Source organism: Chenopodium album, chromosome 5 (genome assembly GCF_948465745.1).
Source record: "Chenopodium album chromosome 5, dcCheAlbu1.1, whole genome shotgun sequence".
In the NCBI taxonomy this organism is placed as follows: domain Eukaryota; kingdom Viridiplantae; phylum Streptophyta; class Magnoliopsida; order Caryophyllales; family Amaranthaceae; genus Chenopodium; species Chenopodium album.
The window spans coordinates 7,281,908-7,304,063 of NC_137838.1; the positions used below are offsets into that span (position 1 = coordinate 7,281,908).

Below are 22,156 nucleotides of genomic sequence, written 5' to 3' on the forward strand. Positions count from 1 at the left end.
CAATTGATTCATAGTCTTTGCAGTGGCAGTCATGTTAAAATTCATGATAAACTGGTTGAAACTTTCTGGTAGTGAATGGAGAATGATGTTTGTTTCCAAATCATCACTATATAGGTGCCCCAGTTTCTCCATACTTTGAATTAGGCCGATCATTTTGAAAACATGATCATGAACTGTGGCTCCCTTCTCCATCCTACAATCCAGAATCTCACGATGGAGCTCATACCTTTCAACTCTAGCTTGTTTCTTAAACAAAGCTTTGAGTTCTTGCATGATTGAGTAGGCATCCTGGTCCTCAAAACGCTTTTGAAGACTAGGCTCCATGGTAGCAATCATTAAGCAAGTGATAGGTATAGCTCTGTCATGAGCTTCCTTGTGCTTCTTGATCTCTGCCGCAGTTGGATTTTCTGGCAGAGGTCCTGGTAATGGGGTATCAATGATATCCTCTTTACCCTCAGATTTCAGAACAAGTCTTAGCATTCTTTCCCAAGTGGAAAAGTTCTCCCCTGTCAACCTATCCTTCTCAAGGAATGGTCGAAGGTTGTAAACATTGTTGTCATTGTGGTTACGGCTACCCATCTATGTCAAAATAAGGCAAAGTTTAATAATTATGTTTAATTTAAAATTAAAGTACCATAAACGCATTCATTTGGTAACTTTAAAACACTTTATTCAATAATTAATTGATCCCAATTGAATTTTAAGTGATTCCAAGATCCTTTATTTGTGCAATAATTGACCGGACTGAGGCCCTACTATCAATCATTACATTTTCAAGGTGAGTAAACTCTTTACTGATTACAACTCTTGTAACTCTTGGTTGAATAATTAATCATCACATGCTTAATTATTACCCTTAGCTTAAAGGTTCTAAACTCTTTAGGTAACCTTGTTGAGTATAACCAATTAAAAGTGTAAAACGTGATTTACCCCTACTCCCCTAAGATATAATATGACACCCAGCTGAGGCATGACCCATCATAAAATATCAAAGGTTTCATCGGGTTTTTAATTGGAAAAGCTATCTCAATATTACTGGGACCTAGATTTATTATGTTGTGATTATTTAGTGAACTCTAGCGCATCATCAATCAACATAAATAAAATCTAACATGCATAATCTACTAATGCAATAAATCATGACATAGTATGGCTCCTTAGTCCTAAGAAAACTAGAAATGAAAAGGCTCCCACTTGAATCATCATGGATCTCCATCCACCTTGCTCCTTTGGGCCTTCACTTCATGGGCTTCTTTGGACTAACACTATTTAAATAACTATTCTATTTACTTTAAATAAAAGTTACAAAAATACTTAACGGTACGCAGACCGTATTTAGATTACAAAAATACATCACGATGCGCAGATCGTATTTAAGAATCTATGGGCCATACTAGTCTATATACAGAAATATAATATCATATATTATAAAAGTGCCATATAATAAATCACTCAACATGCTTGTCTAAACTACAACATCGAATGTTCATAATAAAGTCAACGCATTTCCTAAAATATCTCATATTTTAATTATAATTAGATAATATCATATATTATTCATGACCGTTTATTAAATATCATATATTTAATTTAGTCATGAGATAGAATCAAATCATATTTTAATCTATAAAGATAAATCATATTTAATCTTTCATGATTATCCTAACAAATTTAGGAGATTCTATCCTAATTACTAGCCAATCAAATAATTTTAAAATCAATTATATCCTAATCTAATTATGGGATAATCACATTATTTAAATCAATTATTATTCTTTTGGAATATGCTCAGAATGTCCTAACAAATCTTATCCAAAATTAACCACTTTAATTATGATAATTACCAATTTAACAACTTTAAATATGGATAATATCAAATATAACAACTTTTGAATATTTGATTTTATCCTAAAATAAAAGATTTTATCCAAATAAAACCAACTTTATCTTTTAAAAATAAAAGATCATATTTTCAAAATATTTTATCTTATCCAAAATAAAACTGATTTTATCCCAAAATAATTCATAATTATCTTGAAATAATTTTTAAAATAAGATAATAAAAAAAAAAAAAATTTGAAAAAAAAAACTCGTTACTGCACGGTTGCTGGCCACCGTGGTTGGCTAGCCGGGGCTAGCCACGGTGGCTGGCTGCTTTGCAGCAGCCACTGCCGCAAGGCAGCAGCAACCAGCAGCAGTGGCAGTGACGGCAGCAGCGTGCAACGCTTGCACAGCTGCTGCCTCACCCACCAAGACCGCCGCCCTCCCCTTCCCCTCCCTCTTGGACCGCAACATGGTCGGCAGCCGCCGTGGCTAGGCCACCCAGCCGCGGTTGCCGACCACCTAAAACCTTTTTTTTTTTAATTTAATTAAAATAACACTTATTAAAATTAAATTAAATCAGTCCAAATGATTAAAATTAAATCACATTCAACTTTAAAATTAGGGTTCTTCATAAAATTAATCCCAATTTAATTCTAACTTTTAAAATTAAATTGATGATCATACACAAAACACTTTTATGCATAAATCAATCCGATTAAAATTATGAATCATAAAATAAATCGAATTAAATCAAAATCAAGCACAAAAATCATATTTTAGGGCTAGGATTTTCGAAAAATTCAAAAATTTAGGGTTAGGGGGTTCGAAAATTTCGAACAATTAGGGCTAAAATTCGGTCTCTTCATGGCTATTTTGAGCATAATCAAATCACATTTAATCGATTCCAAAAGTTTAATCACATTAAATATAATAATTGAACCATAATTAAATTAAATTCTCCCTCTTAATTGATTATAAAATTAACGTGGACATCAAATAATCGTATTATTATGATCTAGCGTGTTCATGCAAGAGGCTAACTGATACCACTATAGGAGTTTATAGGTACTACGCAGCGGAAAAACATGAATCATATTCAATCAAGTACCAATCCCAAGAATCACATGCATAACACACAAGACACATAATCATACCTTTGACGTGTGAATTCCACGAAGCTATTCGACAGGCAAATCAGGGAGAGAATAGAGCCCCAAGCGTTGCTCCTCTACTTAGTCCACGAGATTCGAATGAGTCGTCCACCAATACTAGATTGGTCGAGTGATTGAGGAGAACCGCGATCACCACCTTTACGGACAACCGACCACCGCACGAACCACCACCACCACGAGACACCACCGGCGCCAATGGAGGAGGAGAGAGCCGTGTGAGAGAGAGGACTTTGAGACGGTTGGGTTTCGTGTTTGGTAATTAGGGTTTGATCACACTGATCAGTCAATTGCTTACTTACTGCAAACCTAGGCACCTAGTCTATTTATATTCTCATTATAATTAGACTAGGGCACGAAGCCCAAAACTCCCTTGTCCACTCCATATGGCCGGCCACCTAGAGTGATGAGGCCCATGTTGGGCCTCGTCCTCTAATGCTCGATCTAGCCCCTTTGTGTGACCTTATAGGATCCGTCCAATTGGGCTTCGGCCTATTTTACTAGTCCAAAGATCGTTAGTACCTCTAGCTATGGCAAAACGACGACCCAAAAGTACGAACTTAATTATCTCCATAATTTGATCCAATTATATATCTAGTAATTGCACACGAAGAAGACATAACTCCTTCAATATGATCATTATTTGTTGTCATAAATGTTCATGGTAGGCTTGAGTTAATGAAATCGGTGCAAGTTGTAAACCGATAAATAGGTCGTTTAAAGGTAAATTGGATGGTTCCACCCACCCAATTGGACCCCGAAGGATATTAGAGACCATGGTAAACATTTTGTCAATTATTATTTCTAGATGGAAAAAATTCTAAAAATTCCAAAATTAAAGGCTAATATCCACGCTTTTGGAGAAATTTTGGAGGTTTCAAGGCCAGGTATCGAAAATCCTTGAGATTCTAGGAAATACATCTCAGGGTCATATAATGTCGTTTGGAACCATATAAGATCATTATTTGTTGTCATAAATGTTCGTGGTAGGCTCGTTAATGAAATCGGTGCAAGTTGTAAACCGGTAAATTAGTCGTTAAAGGCAAATTGGATGGTTCCATCAACCCAATTGGACTACCGGGGGGTATTAGGGACCATGGTAAACATTTCGACAATTTTTATTTTCGGGCGAAAAAAAGTCAAAAATTTACGAAATTGAAAGCTAATGTCCACGCTTTTTGAGAAATTTTGTAGGTTTCGGGGCCCGGTGTCGCAAAGTCTTGAGGTTTTAGGGAATACATCTGGGGGGGTCATATAATTTAATGTTGTTTGTAACCATATATGATCATTATATGTTGTCATAGATGTTCAGGGTAGGCTTATATTAAGTAAATGAAATCGGTGCAAGCTGTAAACCGGTAAATTGCCCGTTTAAAGGCAAATTGGATGATTCCATCCACCCAATTGGAATCCCGGAGGGTATTAGGGACCATGGTAAACATTTCGGCAATTTTTATTTTCGAGCGAAAAAAGTCAAAAAATTCCAAAATTGAAGGCTAAGGGTCTGTTCTCTTCCGTTGAAATTCAGTTCAATTCAGTTCAGCTCAGTTCAGTTCAGCTCTTAATTTATGTCTAATGATATTGCTAATGATATAAAGTCAATTTTCATTCTTTTAAGCTCTTATTACAACGACAACGACGACGACGACGACGACGACAACAACGACAACAACAACAACAACAACAACAACAACAACAACAACAACAACAACAACAACAACAACAACAACAACAACAACAATATTATTATTAATAATAATAATAATAATAATAATAATAATAATCAATAATAATAATAATAATAATCAATAAATAATAATAATAATAATAATAATAATAATCAATAAATAATAATAATAATAATAATCAATAATAAATAATAATAATAATAATAATAATAATAATAATAATAATAATAATAATAATAATAATAATAATAATAATAATAATAATAATAATAATATTGATACAATTCATTGTTCAAATGGGTTAGATTCATGTAAGTGTTTTATGTTCTTTTGTCATAATACTATTTTATTTTTAAATTAAATAGTGTATGTGTTTAAAATGTTTAGAGGTTTCAAGTTTTTAATATATTTTCCATAAATTTTATAATTATATAGTATATTTTTCGTAAATATTTTAATATGTACATTTGTATATACACATATGTATAGTAATAAATAATCAATAAATAATCAAAGATCACTAATCCGTAATTAAAAATCACTAATTAATAAGTTCAGTTCAGTTCAGTTCAGCTCAGTTCAGTTCAGCTCAATTCAGTTCAATTCAGTTCAGTTCAGTTCAGTTCAGTTCAGCTGAGTTCAGTCAATCGGAACAGGCCCTAAGATCCACGTTTTTTGAGAAAATTTGGAGGTTTCAGGGCACGGTGTCTAAAATCCATGAGATTTTAGGAAATATATCTCGTGGTCATATAATTCCGTTTGGAACCATATATGATCATTATATGTTGTAATAAATGTTCGTGGTAGGCCTAATTTAATGAAATTGGTGCAAGTTGTAAACCGGTGAATTGGTCGTTTAAAGGAAAATTAGATAGTTCCACCCAGCCAATTGGACTCCCGGAGGGTATTGGGGACCATGGTAAACATTTTGGCTGTTTTTATTTTCGGGTGAAAAAAAGTCAAAAAAATCCAAAATTGAATGTTTTTTGAGAAACTTTGGAGATTTCGATGCCCAGTGTCGAAAAGCCTTGAAAATTTAAGGGATACATCTCGGGGTCATATAATGCCGTTTGAAATCATATATAATCATTATATGTTGTCATAAATGTTCGTGGTAGGCTTGAGTTAATAAAATCAGCGCAAGTTATAAACCGGTAAATTGGCTGTTTAAAGGAAAATTAGATGGTTCCACCCACCCAGTTGGACTCCCGATGGATATTAGAGACCATGGTAAAAAATTCGGCAATTTTTATTTCCGAGCGAAAAAAAAGTCAAAAAATTCAAAAATTGAAGGCTTATATCCACGTTTTTTGAGAATTTTTGGAGTCTTCGGTGCCCGGTGTCGAAAAGTCTTGAAATTCTAGGGAATAAATCTCGGGGTCATATAATGTCGTTTGAAATCATATATGGTCATTATTTGTTGTCATAAATGTTCGAGGTAGGCTTGAATTATTGAAATCGGTAGAAGTTGAAAACCGATAAATTGATCGTTTAAAGGCAGATTGGATGGTTCCACCCACCCAATTGGACTCACGAAGGGTATTAGGGACCATGGTAAACATTTCGGCAATTTTTATATTGGGGCGTAAAAAACTTTAAAAATTCCAAATTTGAAGGCTAATATCCACGATTTTTGAGAAATTTCGAATGTTTCGGGGCCCGGTGTCAAAAAGCATTGAGATTTTAGGGGATACATCTCGGGATCATATAATGTCGTTTGGAACTATACATGATCATTATATGTTATCATAAATGTTCGTAGTATGCTTGAGTTTATTAAATCGGTGCAAGTTGTAAATCGGGAAAATTTTAAAGGCAAATAGGATGGTTCCACCCACCCAATTGGACTCTCGGAGGGTATTAGGGACCATGGTAAACATTTCGGCAATTTTTATTTCCGGTGAAGAAAAATAAAAAAAATTCAAAAAATTGAAGGCTAATATCCTTGCTTTTTGAGAAATTTTAGAGGTTTGGGGGCCCGGTGTCGTAAAGCCTTTAGATTTTAGGGGATACATCCCGGGGTCATATAATGCCGCTTGATACCATATATGATCATTATATGTTGTTATAAATGTTTGTGGTAGGCTTGAGTGAATGAAATCGACGCAAGTTGTTAACCAGTAAATTGGTCGTTTAAAAGCAAATTGGATGGTTCCACCCAGCCAATTGGACTCCTGGAGGGTATTAGGGAACATGGTAAACATTTCGGCAATTTTCATTTCCAGGTGAAAAAAAGTCAAAAATTCCTAAATTGAAGGCTAATATCCATGCTTTTTGAGAAATTTTGGAGGTTTCAGGTAGAGTTGTCAATTCGGATAAACGAGTCGAGTTTGGGTCGGTTCAACTTTGGTCAGGTCGATTCGGATTAATTCAATAACCTATGCGGGTCAGGTTTGGGTTGGGTCATGCTTGAGTTGGGTCACGTCGGGTCATACTTCTTATCGGGTTTGGGTCTGGTTAATAATAGGTCGGGTTACATTTGGGTCGGGTGAAAAATAGGTCGGGTTTTCACGGGTTAAAAAGGGTTGGGGTAATTCTCGGGTTCGAGTCGGGTTCGGTTCAAGTCAATAATTTGAAAGTTAGAATCTGGTTGGGTCATTCTCGAGTTTGTGTCGGGTTCGGTTCATGTCAATAATTTGCGGGTTATAATCAGGTCGAGTCATTTTCGAGTACTTAGGGTATGTTCGCATTTAATGAACTGAACTGATTGGAGCTGAACTGAACTGAACTGAATAGAAACTAAATAGAGCTGAAATGAGTATTTTATGAGAGAAAAAAAATCAAGAGCTGAACTGAATTGAACTGATTGAAGCTGAATTAAAGTGAAATTAAGCTGAAGTCAACATATCCTTAGTGATATATACTACGGAGTACAAACTAGAGTTGATCAAATTGGGCCAGGCCAATGCTGAATATAAATGTTTTGGACGGGCCGTGGATAAGGATTTTTGATCCGAATCTTGGCCCGGCTTAAGTAACAAGTTGATTTTTTAACCTCTCCCAATGATCAGCTCTAGTACACCGGTGATTAACCATTGGCGTCGCCGGAAAACGGAAGTTAAACCAGAAAATAATAAAGAAGAAGACGATAATGTCACTGAACCGCAACTTCCGGCAAGTTTTTCTCTTACTCTATCAATCTTCTATTGTTTTTCTTTCATCTCTTCAATTTTTTTTCTGGGGTTTTCTCTGTTTCTACTAACATTTGACCAGGTACTTGTTTTCTCCGAAAGCTCCACCACCAATTGGCTTGTATCAAAGGCTTTACCATGTAAATTTCCCTTTTTTAGTATTACCCTATTGAGTTTTTGATTTACCATTTTATTATTACAAATTAGAATGAAAAGGGAAGTTATACCTGAAATTTTAATATTTCTTGTATGTATGTTACTTTGAGATTAATTTGATAAAATTTTACGCGTTTTTGGCCAATATGAAGTGTCGTAGTGTCCACATCTATGTTGTAGTGTCGAGGATTTGACATGGGTACTTGAGACGAAATGAAGTATATATGGAGTATGGATTTTGGGACAATGGGTGGAAGTTGGCACTACCCTCTAAGCTCATGGGTGGATTATGTTAGGCTTTTGGGAACTGGTCTTTCTTCTGTTACAAATATCTAAAATTTTACTCAAAATACCTCATAATCAACCAAATGATCACTAATTTTTCAAGGTTGTAAAAAAGTTTTGGTAGGTTTGTAGATCAGCTTTACTCCCTTGGCTCTTTATGCCACTGTAATTGGAGGAATTAGTAGAATTGCAATCAAAGTCTGTGACTTGGGATAAACTGCTAACAAAGAATAGAGCTCCCACAAAACAATCAAGGGCATGAATGTATATTTGTTCAGGTAGTGAATGATTAATATATCGGATAACAATTACCAGTAGGATACTTGGTTTTATTTATCGAAGTTTATCTATCTTAAGAGGAGGCAATCACACGACTTTAATTTGCACATATTGACTATGTTTGTCATTATTGTAAGAAGTGTTTGGGTTGTGTTACTTTGGATACATATCCTTTATTTCTGACCATGTTGTTTGCCCTTGTGCACCCTGAAATGTTTGGTTTACCCCATTTTTTTTCATTCATTCGCTGAAGGGAGACCCTGGAGCTTCATATGGCCTGCAGTCAGCTTTGGCTGCTAGAGGCGTAATTGTGGAAGACAAGTTTTTTCTGAACTTGAATACATCTGAACTAACGCAGAAAGGAGCAACCATTACAGGTATCAAATTGTTTCTCTTATTTTCCTTCCCCAACTTTTTAGCATAACATCTCAGAAGCTTCTGCTTTCATTTAATCTTTGCAGAGTCTCTATCAGGGCTCCCGATTCATGTCAGGGGAACTGTGACTGGAGAATGTTCTGAAATTTCAAAGGCACAGTTCAGTAAATTGCTGAAACAGGCATGTGTGAATCTGTTACGGCTAACTGGATTTTCTCACTTATATTGCGATTATGAATTAATATTATCATCACATTGTTTAGATGAAATATCCAACTTATAATGTTAAGTGGATGGCAATAGTCAGGTTTTGATTTTAGTCTTTTGTTTGTTGAAATGAGATTTAGGTCACTAGTCATTTGTCATCAATCTCAAACATTTTTATTCATGATGGAGCTGTTGGATCATCATCGAGGTGTTCTGCAAAAGTCCGTGTGATAAGTGATAGTCCATCGGCTATACTCTCCCTTACGAATATTCTTTGGAATGCCTCAACTCGTGCAGTTTCACATGATACCTGTCCTGTGACAACTTATGTTGCTTCCTCTATAAGGTGTGTTGATATAGACTTAGTCAGAGCATTCCACGTGTAATTTATGAATCGGTTTACTGATGTTGTGATGTATAACTGTGGAATATATGTGAATGACTGCCTGTCGTTTGAGGGATTATTTTCTGTTAAGAAATAAACTGAATTTGACAATAAGGGAGTTCTACGCTTCTACCTAGTTTCTCTCTGAGTTTCCTAAAATGTTCAATTCTTACTCTTGTCTCTGCAGTACTGAAGCAATAGAGAGCACAATTGGTCTTGGTTCTAAAGGAAGTATGGGGTTTCTAGCTGCTGATACTGAGCGTTCTTCTCTTATTTTATGTGGTAAAGCATTTGCTGATGCAAATGGAGTCAAACGAAGTTTGGCAGCTTTATCAGAACCTATATTAGCAGCTCGAGGAGGCATCCCACTGGCAGCTCGGTAAACTGTTCTGCTTCCATTGGCTTTCAAAGTGTTTGAAATATAAGTTTTGTGATTGCTCAATTTTATACTAATACAGGATTCTGGAGCTGGGAGAATTAGTAGTACTCTTGTTTGCACCAGAAGACATTATTCAGAGCTCTTCAGATCTGTTAGTGTCTGCAGATCCAGGTGTTATTCTTGCTCCTCAAGGTGTTACACCCTTTTTTCGAGCCAAAAATTCCAACACTGACTCACCAAGCTTGTACAAATTGCCTGCTGCTATTATCCTTGCATGTTCTGATAGGTAAAGAAATCGTTTTAGTGCTGCTGTGTTTCTGTTACATTTCATGGCTACATGTTCCTTCCATATTCTTATCGTTTAACTAAAAAATTCTAACTGATACAACAAAATAGTTCATAAAAAATAGTCGAGTGTCTTTGCCCCAACAGAGTGTGTAAATGACATATTGACCGTTTAGATTGCTCCAATGCCCCAAGTGTGCTATTCTCATTGGTAAAGATTGTTCATGTCCCTGATATTGCTTATGGCCTTGTGTGAACTTCAAAGTCAGTCTTTGTTAAACAGCTGAGTTTGCTTTGTTAATTCGTAGGCTACAGCTTACAGGCTTTGTTGTAGTAGAGGAAATAAATCCATGGACTTTCTTCTGTGGTACTTATCAAAGATATTGCGTACTCTATATCATCTTTGAAAACAACTTCCAAAATCTTCTAATGAATAGATCTTTTTTTTGGATGCCTTTTCCTTTTGTAATCAGCTCCGGAGTCCTTCCTGCTATTTCAAAGCTTACTCCAGGTCAAGCTGCTTTTCACTTCCTAGCTGGATATCAGAATGGCAAGCACATTCCTGCATTTAATTCAGGCCCGTCATGTATTGATCCCTTGGAGCTATCAAAGGCTCTTTTTGCCAAGGTTTAAGAATTTCGTTTTTGTAAATTCAATATTTTTAGAAGCTTGATGCAACTCTTATTGCTGTTGTCGTATACTATCTTCTGATATTATTGCGGGGCTATGCCTTTGCAGATAAAGGAAATTACGATAACTCCTTTATTGATAAATACCAATGTTGGAGAAAGGCGTATAACTGGTAAGGAAAGCAGGCGACTTTAAGCAGATGATTTAACAGTTTCTAAACGTTCCCTGAGCTTATTCCAAAATGTTGTCAGGGGAAGATCTTGTGGAACTTGTTCGGTCAAATCTTTCGAAGGACATATCATTCTTCCAACCTAAAGGTAACATGAATAAGCTTCTGATTTATGAAGATATTAGAATAGATAGAGACTCGTGACTTACTCGATTTTTTTGACCATACATATTACCTCTGTGAGCAGGTAAAAACCTGAAACAAAGCTTCAAGAGGTATCTGTTGGGCAAATATCAAGAACTACCCGAGGAATTCTCATTTTGACATCCTTGTGAATTCCTCGAGTAGTGACACGATCACAATCTCATTCAGAGCTAAGATCGATGCTGAGGTAGCGAAAAACAAGAAATCAGGCTTATATTTTGAGCTACTGGATACACAACTGGATGCTTTGCAAGCCGTCACTTGTTTCTCAAATGAGTGAGGCCAGCACATCAAATTATGTGGAATCACTCAATCACAGTCCACATACAATGGCATTGTTTTGAAGTCTGTGGCATATATAGCAGTAAAGGTTTTAACTGACCAAATAGGAGTATCTCGAGTCCACACACACCGTGCTGGATTTATTCTTCTGGCTCTCTTGAGATCAAAGTTAGCTTCTGAGCTTGCTTAAGTTGGTATGATCCTATCACAACGACAAGTTTGAGTTTTGCGATGACCTACACCCCTAGTGATGCTTGTAAAATAAGGTGAACTAAACGTAACCTTATAGTGTTATACGAATTATGTACTACTTGCACATAACAATTACGAGTAAACTTTTTTTTTTTTTAATACTCCGCATTATTCGATTTAGGTGAGCCTGATAAATTTATGCAGAAATTCAGGTTAATTATTGATGAAAGGTCATAAATAATCTTGTACACTTTACCTCAAAAACATCAAAACTTTTGCTGTATTCCTGTCCACGCTATTTCAATTAATTCAATGTACTGTAGTTTAGTTGTCAATTTTACTAGAAGTGGTATAAATTTGGACATAAAATTAGGTCTATTTTCTTGCAATAATAAATTATATGGACTACTTATTTTATGATTACTTATTACTCTTCTATTTTATTTTCGTATACAATTTGAGCACTTGTATTATGTTCAATTGTTGAGTGTTCTTCATTTCCTCTAGTTTTTGTTCCATTTTCACACGTAATTTTGACATCCTATTCTTTTTCTCCCATTTTTAATTCTGTTGTTGTTTACCTGTTCCCTAATTATGGAGTTTCATATTGATAACTTGGGTTTATAAATATACAAGACTATATCACATTGGTATAAATGTATATTGACTATTTCAAGTCATCAAATACACCTACTTCCTCTTTTTCTTTTCTTTTTTTTTTTTCTCGTATTTTTATGACATGTATTTTATGGAATTAATAATAATAATAAAAAAAAAAATATTCATAGATACTGTATTGAAATAACTTTAACACCTTTTCATTCAACCTTTTGAAATATACTTTTTAAGAAAACATCTTGCGACAATTAAAAAAAATAATAATAAATGAAGTAATGTATACGGAGTAGTTTTAAGAAATGCAAATTCTAACTTTTATATTAGGAAAATCAAGTGTGACCGACTATATAGAAACGGAGATAGTAAGCAATCAAATAATTGGCCGAAATGCTAAAGTTTTTTCTTGTCCACAAAACTTGAAAATAATTCTGGATTAATGCTCTAATTCGTGGCAGAAAATAAGCAAAGAACTATTTGATTCCACGAGTCATGAAATTGTTGGTTTAATTTTATTTCGTAATAAATATTAATGATAGATTTATTTAAATAAATAAAGAGTAATCAATTAAATGGGTCAAGAGTATGTGTTTCTCGTCATTTCCCGCTTCCTACTAACTACCAGTCCCCCAACTAATCTAAAATTTCAAACTAGTGAAATACCAAAACTACCCCTGAAGTATATATATTTAGGCAGAGACATCAGCCTGTTTGAAATGTTGGTGTTAGGCTGTTAGCTAATCTATCAACCAAATTCTCCTGCTCTTTTCTCTCCCTACCTATTAGTAATTCCCTAAAATGCCCCCACAAGAAGCGGGCGGAGGCGGTGGTGGTGGCGGCGACAACGGAATGAAGCATCAGCACCCAAATTCAGCATCAGTAATTTCAAGGGAACAAAAGACAGTTTGTGTAATGGATGCTTCAGGGTCACTTGGGTCTGAACTTGTTAAAACTCTCTTGCAAAGAGGTTACTTTGTTCATGCTGCTCTTCAATCTCATTCCAAAGGTTTCATTCATTCTCATCATTTTTAATTTTCTCTATACTTTTGTTCTTCGTTTGATTTCCTCGCATCAATCTGCTAAACTGATAAAGTCTCGAAGATGGTACTCAAAAGTCCCAGATAGTCCTATTAATTAAAAGAATAATTGTTGTTAACGTGACAACACTTGTAGCTCTCTCTATACACTAACACAAGATTTGTAACTAAAATCTTTATAATAATGTATTTAATAATTTTGTTTTAACTTGATAATCAAGATGCTGTTTTTCATAAGTGAAATTCGAGGAATATAATATAATATGCCAAAATATCTGTGAAACGTGATTAACAGTCATATTATGTCTTTTCATGTTGGAATTTGATTCTTTCCTCTCTTTAATTTTGGAGTAATCAATATTGTTTTTATTGTTCAGTGTCTTAATCCCAATTTCCAAATTCTCATCCCCCACCAAAGAAAGTGAATTATAATAATTAATGGCATATTTTAATTTATTTATATAATTACATCTAATCAAATAATAATGAGAATTGAGAAATATCTGGAATTTTAAAAAACTAGAGTACAGGTTTTTGTCTAACACCTTCATGGTAGTCCGTATGTCCAGTTGTAATTTTACATTATCTCACGTTTTTGTACAAATTTGGAAACTAATCACGTTTGATAAATTATTATTGTTGAACACTCCACTTCGTATCATTGAAATCTATTTTCAAATACGTATATGTATAATGGAAATAGTCTTATTACTTTTATGCTCCCTCTGTCCTTTAATTAGATTCCAACTTCTCATTATTATGTGAGGAATAAATGCTAAATATAGGAATCTAATTAAGGGACGGATGAAGCATTTTGCAAAAGTTTTTTTTTTTTTTTTGGCTCAACTTACTCGTACTAAAACTCGGTTTATTTTTGTTGAACTAGTCTAGTCTTTCATGTTGAAACTTAATTTATTTATGCTATATTCAACATTTCAACTTACTCAACTCTTATGTACTCCGTACTATACTCGTACTATTTTTGTTTATTATTATAAGTATTTTGGTAGGTAATAAAAAAGACATGTACTCCGTATTAAGGACTTAGTATCTTGGCATAGGGTGGTCTCAATAGCCTCTCATCTTAGGAAGAGCCTTGACCCCTTCAAGGGTATGATATTTTATATAAAAAAAAATGGTATACCCAAAGTGCCCTTCGCGGGAGTTGAATTTGTTGCCAAGCCACAACTTCTTGGCAACAAATTCGGCTTTTCAGTCCTCACCACTAGACCAAGACTAATTAAGTACACTAAAATACTGTTATTAAGCCTCTTAAATTTGTTAATTTTAATTTTTCAAAAAAAAAAAAAAAAATTGTTAATTATAAAAGCTATATTTTACAGGGAAGTTGCAAAGTATGAAAGTGCAGTGTACTGGGGATGAAAAACAAAACCTGAAGATCTTTCATGCTGATCTATTGGATTATCACAGTATCCTTGACACTCTTAGTGGCTGCTCTGCATTGTTCTACATATTTGAGCCTCCGATTGAGCATCCTATTTATGATGTACGCCGCTTGCTGATGCCTACTACACAGTAATTACTTGCTTTCAGGAAGTAAGATTGTGTTTGACAGCATTTGGATTGGCAAATTGCAGGAATATATGGCAGACATAGAAGTGAGAGCAGCACATAATGTTCTGGAAGCATGTGCCCAGACACCCACCATAGATAAGGTCATCTTTACTTCTTCTGCCACAGCTGTTGTCTGGACAGATACCCGTGATGGTGCATCATTGTCTTGTGATGTCGATGAAAAGAGTTGGAGCGATATCAACTTCTGTAAGAAATTCAAGGTACTCACACAGGCTAGCAGTGTTTCTGCTTCTCATCAAGGCTAATTTCTAATCTGTTCTTAAAGTTCAAGAACGTTGCAGCAAGAAATATGATCAACTGATTCCAATTTAACATGAATAAACTGTAACAGCTTTGGCATGCATTGTCAAAAACACTAGCAGAGAAGACAGCGTGGGCACTTGCAATGGACAGAGGAGTGAGCATGGTGTCGGTTAATGGAGGGCTGTTGTTGGATAATAACTTGCGTAAAACTTCTGCTACTCATCCTGCTGCAAATAATAGCAAACAGAGTTTTCCGTCATATCTAAAAGGTGCAGCTGAGATGTACGAAAATGGAGTTCTTGTGGCTGTAGATCTCTGGTTTTTGGTAGATGCCCATATTTGCATCTTTGAAGAAATCTCATCATACGGACGTTATTTGTGCTTCAATCATGTCATCAACTGCCACAAAGATGCTGTGAAGCTTGCCTCCATGTTTATGTCCTCTCCCCCTCAAAGGTAATTACACTAGCATTAGAAACAAGTGTACTCTAAACCATACCATAATAATACGACTTTCCTCTCTGCCAACCTATGACTGCCTTTCTTTAGTATTCCTATTTTCTGATGACATAGAAGAGTAAAAGAGCTATTACCTCATATCTTAATCTTAAGCTTAATTATGTGCAGCTCAGAGGATACAAGAGTATACCCGCAACGGATAAGCAACAAGAAACTCAACGAGTTGATGGTGAATTTTGATGGTCAATTCCAGCAGCACTAGTAAGACGACACTGTCCAAACTGAATGGAGTTCATGTACATATGGCCTCATTCTTTGTTCAGCAACAGAATATGATTGAAAGCTTGTAACTAAATGAAAATTCATTATTTTTCATCTACTTGATGTAATTTTGAAGATTAAATGCACAAATAACTTCAGCAATGAAAATCAATATCAAAATCCTCTCCCAACTATTCTCTTCTATGGTTGGTTTGTTTGGTATACACCATTTTCTTGATATCTTGTAATTAAAATAGAATAAAGTATGTGAAGAGACTCGTGCACTGGCCGAAACTACATAAACCTATAACTAGAGCAGATCATTCATGGAGGGAAGAATCCATCGATCAGCAAGTCAGAAACAACTATCCAGCATGAACCTTAACTCACATTTATCTAAACTTAAGGAGAGCCATTTACCATATGACGATTTATTTATCTATTTGCAGCTCGAGTTCAAATCAAGATTTGTACTGCACCCATACAGTAGTTTTTGCAAACTATCACTAGTTTTAACCTATTAAGAAGAACCTAAGGCTCAAATGCTCAATGGTTCAAGGAGAACAGAGAGACCTCTAGCAAACAATGAACAGCTTTTCTAGTATAAAGTGTACACAGAAGATTGATAAGAAGGTAAGTGCTAAAGAGTAAAGATTGTTCTTTCTTGAGCTTTTAAGGGTGATAGTCACTACAAATTCGCCTGTATTCTTGCCCGCAATAAATATTGACCCATAAGAACAATCTTGTAATGGTTAACATCCCAAACCCATACCAAATCAAAATCGGTTGGTTACTGCTCTATCACCAACAGCAAGGGGATATTCAAATAATATTAACATTTTTTAAATAATTGCAAACAAAGAGACCAGCTTCAGAGAATTAAGCAGAAAATCGACTAAAATAAGTACAGAGTAGCATAAAGGAAATACAGAATTATTACGTTGATTTCTCGACCTTTTTCTGTGATTAAGTACATTGGACAACTCATCAGGTTATAACCTAACTGGAAAGATCTATAGTATACCAATTGAAATTCAACATTGAATATTCATATTATACAATGATAAGAGTCATTGGCATAGGATAATACAGTTAAGACAAACCTAAATACCTCTCAAGTTACCAAGTTACCTCTAATTGAGAGCAATGTACTGTCCTTAGGCACTAAGTGTCAGAGAAGTGATAGCGGATAACTTGAACTTCTTGACTTTCTTGGCATTCTGAGGCTGGAATACAACTTCAGTACTTGACCTGACAGTCACCTCCTTCCACTCAGAAGATGAAGAGGCTTCAGTTCGATAATCGCGAAAACAGTACAAAACTTGAAGCCTTGTTGGAGCTGCAATAAAAAAAATGAAACCTATGAAATGGAAGCAGCCAAGATGAACCCAAAGAAAATTCTAATGGTATAACTCAGAAGAAGCAATCAAGAATCATCGCAACAGGACAGCTCAAAAATTTACACACAAGAATATCGTTCATAAATATCACACATACCAACTTAACTTTAATGCCATCATTTTTCTCCTAGCTTTTTAGTAACGTGTATAATCACAATGTGAAGGACTGAAGGGGAACCTCAGTAAGTCCAGTGATGTAAACTTTGCACACTATATACATGAACAAGTAGCAGTACATAACATAGAGAAGAGCCGACAAATTTTGTCTTTCATATTCAAGCCACTCATTTTTTTTTTTTTTTTTTTCTGCACAGGACCTCCTTTACACTGCAGCTAACCAGTATACATTAGCATTTTAGCACACCCCTACCCACAAAATGAGCCTGGGTAGCCAAGCTTCAGGCACCATGACAAAGCTTTCACTTTGTTTCTTTTCCTGTTTTTTTTTTTTTTTTTTTTTTTTTGGAATGTGCCATAGTTGCCCCTATAACTAATGCTTAAGCAATCAGGCTCAACCAAACCCAATTCTATATATGGTAGAACTGAAATTAATCTAAGACCATACTCAGCTTGGCAGCCTGGAAGCTCGCACTCAGCTAGTCAAATTAGCCTTATGCAGTTATGCCTCTAGCATAAAGCCAAAAGAATTGTAATACACCAACTTTCAGATTATAAATTCACTGGCAAACCCCTCTTTTATAACATTTTCTCCTTAATTTATCTTTTTATCTTTGCTTTAAAGTGGGCAACTTCATATGAATAACCTTGCATGCAATCCTTGGCGCCTTGTGTTTTATACAAAAGATGATATACAAGTGAAGAAACATTTTTGGATGAATGACTGAGCCATGGTAAAAGCAGAAAACTTACCAAAGCCAAACATTGACGTTTTCTGTACAATCATCTGGCCAACTTTTGACCTCTTGATATATTGCAATTCTTGAATATCTTCATTCTTGCCTTTGAACTCCAGAAATTCTCCTAACACATATTTGCTGGCTTTGAGCTCCAGCCTATGCAGCAAATATAAAAATAAACAAAACAATTAATTTTACATGATTTGTGCAACTGGAACATTTTATGTTCAAGTACTTGGCCAATTGCGGGCCAATGGAAGCCCCTGTGACAACATTCTCAATTGTCAGTTTTTTTTTTTTTACAAAAAGTGCTAATAATATGCAAAGGATCAAACTCTGTGTTTGGATACATTTCTACAACTTAGTATAAAAACTGGAGGTACAAATGTACACAGCTCTATACCTAACTAGTAAAATTCTGCACTACAGGAAAAATGCATACCCCAACAAACACACATAAACACCCAACCACAAGTCCACAACGTCAAAGTAAAACCTACACAAGCAAACTCATTGAGAGCTGATGCACATTTTCACCAAGTTGCAAAAACAATGGTTGGAAGAAATTCAGAAAACCAATTGAGACACCATTACACCAAAACATTTTGATTTTTAAACAAACAGACAGACAACATAAACTTTTTGGAGTACCATTGGCATTCTTTGTGTGTAACAATGGGCTCAAGGAGTCAATGAGAATTACTGAATTAGAGAAGTCAAACCTTAAACAAGTGAGATATGAACACCTTAAATAAACGCCAAAGCCCTAGAATTTCACTCACACGCATCCCACTCATCATGAGAGCCAAAATATAATTGCAGAAAATTTTAATCACAGACAAATATATTTCTACCTCCTGTGAATCTGTGATGGTAAAATCAAGAAAATATATAGCATACACCATACTTGTGCTTCACATTTTACATGTTTTAGGGTATCACTTGTATTGAGTCATAATTTCTCAGGTAATATGGAAGAAAGATGTTGCAGATTAGGTCCACAAATACATAATAGGCAACAATAGAGATTCGGAAACATACCTATCCCACATTGGAGCAGTGCTAAGAATAGATTGAAGTTGCTGATGTGTAGATTCCTGTATATCTTTCTTTCCAGCGCGAAATGCCCCTTTAAACCATCCAGAAAGCACACCTTTTGATTCTGGCTTCAAGTTTACCCAATTTTCATACTGTACGACTTCTTGTGGGAAGTGGTCTGGATTTAATGTTCTGTAATATTTATATTAATATCATTAAGGGAAAAATTAGATGTCTTAAATAGTTAAATGCTATAATGAGAAAAGGACCGCATGTCTATCAGAAAAGATTACGTAGTGTGAAATTCACAAACCAATAATATTCTTCAAAACCAAGAAAGCATGCATCTCTTGATAGCAGATATATACAAGTACATAAAATTCTTCTTTCCTTCATTTCAGATTTATTGAAGTGAAAATTAAACTACAAAAATAAACCCAATGTTGGACCGTGATGCAACCATCTAAAGATGTGTAACAGCAATCTAGAATATTGCTTTAAAAACAATTACAAAAATCTAGGATATATTCCAAGAGAAAATAGGTAGTTTATAGTATATAGGCTTAAAAAGGGAAAAAATTTATAACAACAAATGACTGAATTTGCTTTTAAGTTTGGTACAGTGTAACAACAAAAACAATATAATACAGCAATGAAAAATAGATTACCGGAACTTTGGGTTGGAAATGATGACTTTGGAGGAAAGATATCCTTCAGGAAGAGAAACTCCTCTTTGTTCAAGATATGCTTCTAGAACTGAGGCCTGCCGTTTAGCTTCTGCTACCTACCAGGGGGAGAAAAAAACATAAACCCATATCCAGTAACACAAAGCATAAATTCTGAACCAAAGCAGCCAACCAACAAGCAAAAACGATTTTAATTCCTACAATTAAAAAACAATGCCATAAGTTCACATGGTAAAATGTTTACACAGTACCCCATCACAAATGATCAGACATCCTATATACTGACATAATATTAACAGGCCACTATGTTACACGAAAATCCAATGCATGACATAATATTAACAGGCCACTGTGTTACACTTCATTGAAGTTCATGAAATACATTATATATTCCTTTTTAAGCAGCTACCAACTCAAACAATATTATTAAACACTTGCAACAAAGTCACATTCACATCAAAGTGAAATTGCACCTATTATACAGCATAGACATCAATTGTCTTCATGAATTCTAAGATTTATAACATCCAACATTTTGATACCGATTTGGAAGCCAACCTCACAAGACAACAAATGCAATGATCAAACAACTGCACTCTAAAGCAAAGTATCGCATTCCTTTTGAAATCAATATAGTCTACAAGAAGTCAATGAATGTACAAAGTAAAGTGTCAGCTTAATCTTTCACTTCATATATAACTTCACCAAATTTTAAATTTGGTTGTCTTCAACTGTAAATAACATTTTTTAAAAAATCAGACTTACTAGATATGAAAAGTAGGCCATGTTGGGATATTCCGAAATAGAATTGTGGCCTACTACAGAGAGATTGAGGGGAGGGGGGGTAATTCGTGTTCAACAAAAACGCAACAATAACTCTTGGCATTTGCAATAGAAACTATAAACAAAACAAAACCCTTTTAGCAAATAAAGTGCAAATTGAATCCCGCGACTTACAGGATTGGGATGATGTTCTTCCTTTTGTTTGTGCTCACTTATACAAAGCCAACTCCCATCGGCGTTAACTGAAACAAACCCTGCCAAATTCTTGACACAAATCACCACTGCCTCCCTACAAAACAACCCCAAAATAAGACACTATATAAACCCTAACCAACTAAGCGATGTATTAACAAGATTATTACAACAACAAACAAAATTGCATCCATAAATTTTCAATTAAACCACACCACTCCTAATAGACAGTACATGATTTGATGATCACGAAAATTAGTACACCCTCCATCCGAAATCAATCAATAGTAACAACGATAGTGTAATTTGAACTAATAACGTGACAACTAAACTCGGACCGAGGTGCAAATATTTAACACAGTGATTAAATAAACAAAACAAAATGAACAAAATTTATAAAAAAAAAAAAAATGAAAAATTACCGTTTAGTGACAAGAACCAGATCAATACTTTGACGAGAACCGGAATCGGCGTCAGGAATCCGAAGACCAACATACGCCTTTCCTCCATACAATTTCTCTAGTCTGAAAAACGAAATTCATTAATCACATTTTTCAAAATAAAATCAAATTTGTTAAATTCTTCAATTCAAAATAAGTACAATCAAATTCATCAACAATAATAATCATCATACAATAATCAAACTTAAATACGATGATAATGATAAAGGAAAGAGTAAACAAACCTAGTTGCGACGGAGAAAATGGCGTTGAAATCGGAGGTTTCGATGTCCAAAACGTCGTCGTTTCCGAAGAACATACGGAGTACTTTGTAGAGTATTAAACCACAAATAACCTCAATCCACATTTTTGAAGATTGAAATTGAGATTGTGAGATGAAATGGTTGAAGATTGAAGAAGACGAAGGAGGAGAGAGAAAGAGGGGAGTGAGAAGGAGAATTTGTGTGAATCTTAAGGTCCAAGTAAAAAACAGCTGAAACGTCGACGGACTTTTCAGGGAATTGCTGAGACTTTGGATTTTCTACATTTGTAGTTGGATTTGCCCATATTTAGGCTACGCGTCTACGCGGCTCTTGTTTAGTATAAACTCATTCCGTCACTCGTATAAGAAGAGTTCGATTCTCACTCCAAACAAATGAAATCCCTAATTCTCCGCTTACTTACAAGGGAATTCTCCTTAACTACGTATATCGTTCATTTGTTTCCTTAACTACGTATATCGTTCATTTGTTCTTAGAACTCGTAGCCTCGTAGGGAATACTTCATATGAAGTATATCAACCGATTTAAAACTCTCAATAAAGTGAGAAAGGAGAACAGGAAAATTTTAAGAGGGGAATTGATGGTAATACTCCGTAACAAGTTAGCTCTAAAATGTACTCCGTATCTA

The 22,156-nt window shown here is 35.0% G+C and overlaps 3 protein-coding genes across 3 annotated transcripts; 2 read left to right on the forward strand and 1 right to left on the reverse strand.

Moving 5' to 3' along the window:
• Positions 1 to 7,650: 7,650 nt before the first annotated feature.
• On the forward strand, positions 7,651 to 12,051 carry LOC145630261 (uncharacterized). Its single transcript, XM_081682513.1, has 11 exons — positions 7,651 to 7,795; positions 7,895 to 7,952; positions 8,786 to 8,909; positions 8,994 to 9,088; positions 9,255 to 9,460; positions 9,687 to 9,878; positions 9,958 to 10,164; positions 10,637 to 10,790; positions 10,902 to 10,965; positions 11,045 to 11,110; positions 11,210 to 12,051. The coding sequence occupies exons 1-11, from the start codon at positions 7,773 to 7,775 to the stop codon at positions 11,284 to 11,286; spliced, it is 1,266 nt and encodes a 421-aa protein (XP_081538639.1). The 5' UTR covers positions 7,651 to 7,772; the 3' UTR covers positions 11,287 to 12,051.
• Positions 12,052 to 12,883: 832 nt separating this feature from the next.
• LOC145630262 (cinnamoyl-CoA reductase 1-like) lies at positions 12,884 to 16,058 on the forward strand. The gene is made up of 5 exons (XM_081682514.1): positions 12,884 to 13,261; positions 14,636 to 14,799; positions 14,891 to 15,088; positions 15,220 to 15,587; positions 15,759 to 16,058. The coding sequence occupies exons 1-5, from the start codon at positions 13,054 to 13,056 to the stop codon at positions 15,850 to 15,852; spliced, it is 1,032 nt and encodes a 343-aa protein (XP_081538640.1). The 5' UTR covers positions 12,884 to 13,053; the 3' UTR covers positions 15,853 to 16,058.
• A 663-nt stretch (positions 16,059 to 16,721) lies between these two features.
• Positions 16,722 to 21,831, reverse strand: LOC145630263 (uncharacterized). The gene is made up of 7 exons (XM_081682515.1): positions 21,493 to 21,831; positions 21,230 to 21,331; positions 20,790 to 20,904; positions 19,815 to 19,930; positions 19,150 to 19,338; positions 18,122 to 18,264; positions 16,722 to 17,190 (listed from the first exon to the last, which is right to left on the reverse strand). Exons 1-7 carry the CDS (start codon positions 21,612 to 21,614, stop codon positions 17,009 to 17,011), a joined length of 969 nt encoding a protein of 322 aa, XP_081538641.1. The 5' UTR covers positions 21,615 to 21,831; the 3' UTR covers positions 16,722 to 17,008.
• Positions 21,832 to 22,156: the final 325 nt, after the last annotated feature.

Excerpts from the sequence above, each read along its gene's own strand:
- LOC145630261 (XM_081682513.1), top strand. The coding sequence starts at position 7,773 with ATGTCACTGAACCGCAACTTCCG. Across the intron at positions 7,953-8,785 it reads TGTATCAAAGGCTTTACCAT|GGAGACCCTGGAGCTTCATA; the intron begins GTAAATTTCCCT and ends CATTCGCTGAAG. Across the intron at positions 10,966-11,044 it reads TGGAGAAAGGCGTATAACTG|GGGAAGATCTTGTGGAACTT; the intron begins GTAAGGAAAGCA and ends AAATGTTGTCAG.
- LOC145630262 (XM_081682514.1), top strand. The coding sequence starts at position 13,054 with ATGCCCCCACAAGAAGCGGGCGGAGGCGGTGGTGGTGGCGGCGACAAC. Across the intron at positions 13,262-14,635 it reads TCTTCAATCTCATTCCAAAG|GGAAGTTGCAAAGTATGAAA; the intron begins GTTTCATTCATT and ends TATATTTTACAG. Across the intron at positions 14,800-14,890 it reads TTGAGCATCCTATTTATGAT|GAATATATGGCAGACATAGA; the intron begins GTACGCCGCTTG and ends GGCAAATTGCAG.
- LOC145630263 (XM_081682515.1), bottom strand. The coding sequence starts at position 21,614 with ATGTGGATTGAGGTTATTTGTGGTTTAATACTCTACAAAGTACTCCGT. Across the intron at positions 20,905-21,229 it reads CTGGTTCTTGTCACTAAACG|GGAGGCAGTGGTGATTTGTG; the intron begins GTAATTTTTCAT and ends GTTGTTTTGTAG. Across the intron at positions 17,191-18,121 it reads AACGTCAATGTTTGGCTTTG|CTCCAACAAGGCTTCAAGTT; the intron begins GTAAGTTTTCTG and ends TTTTTATTGCAG.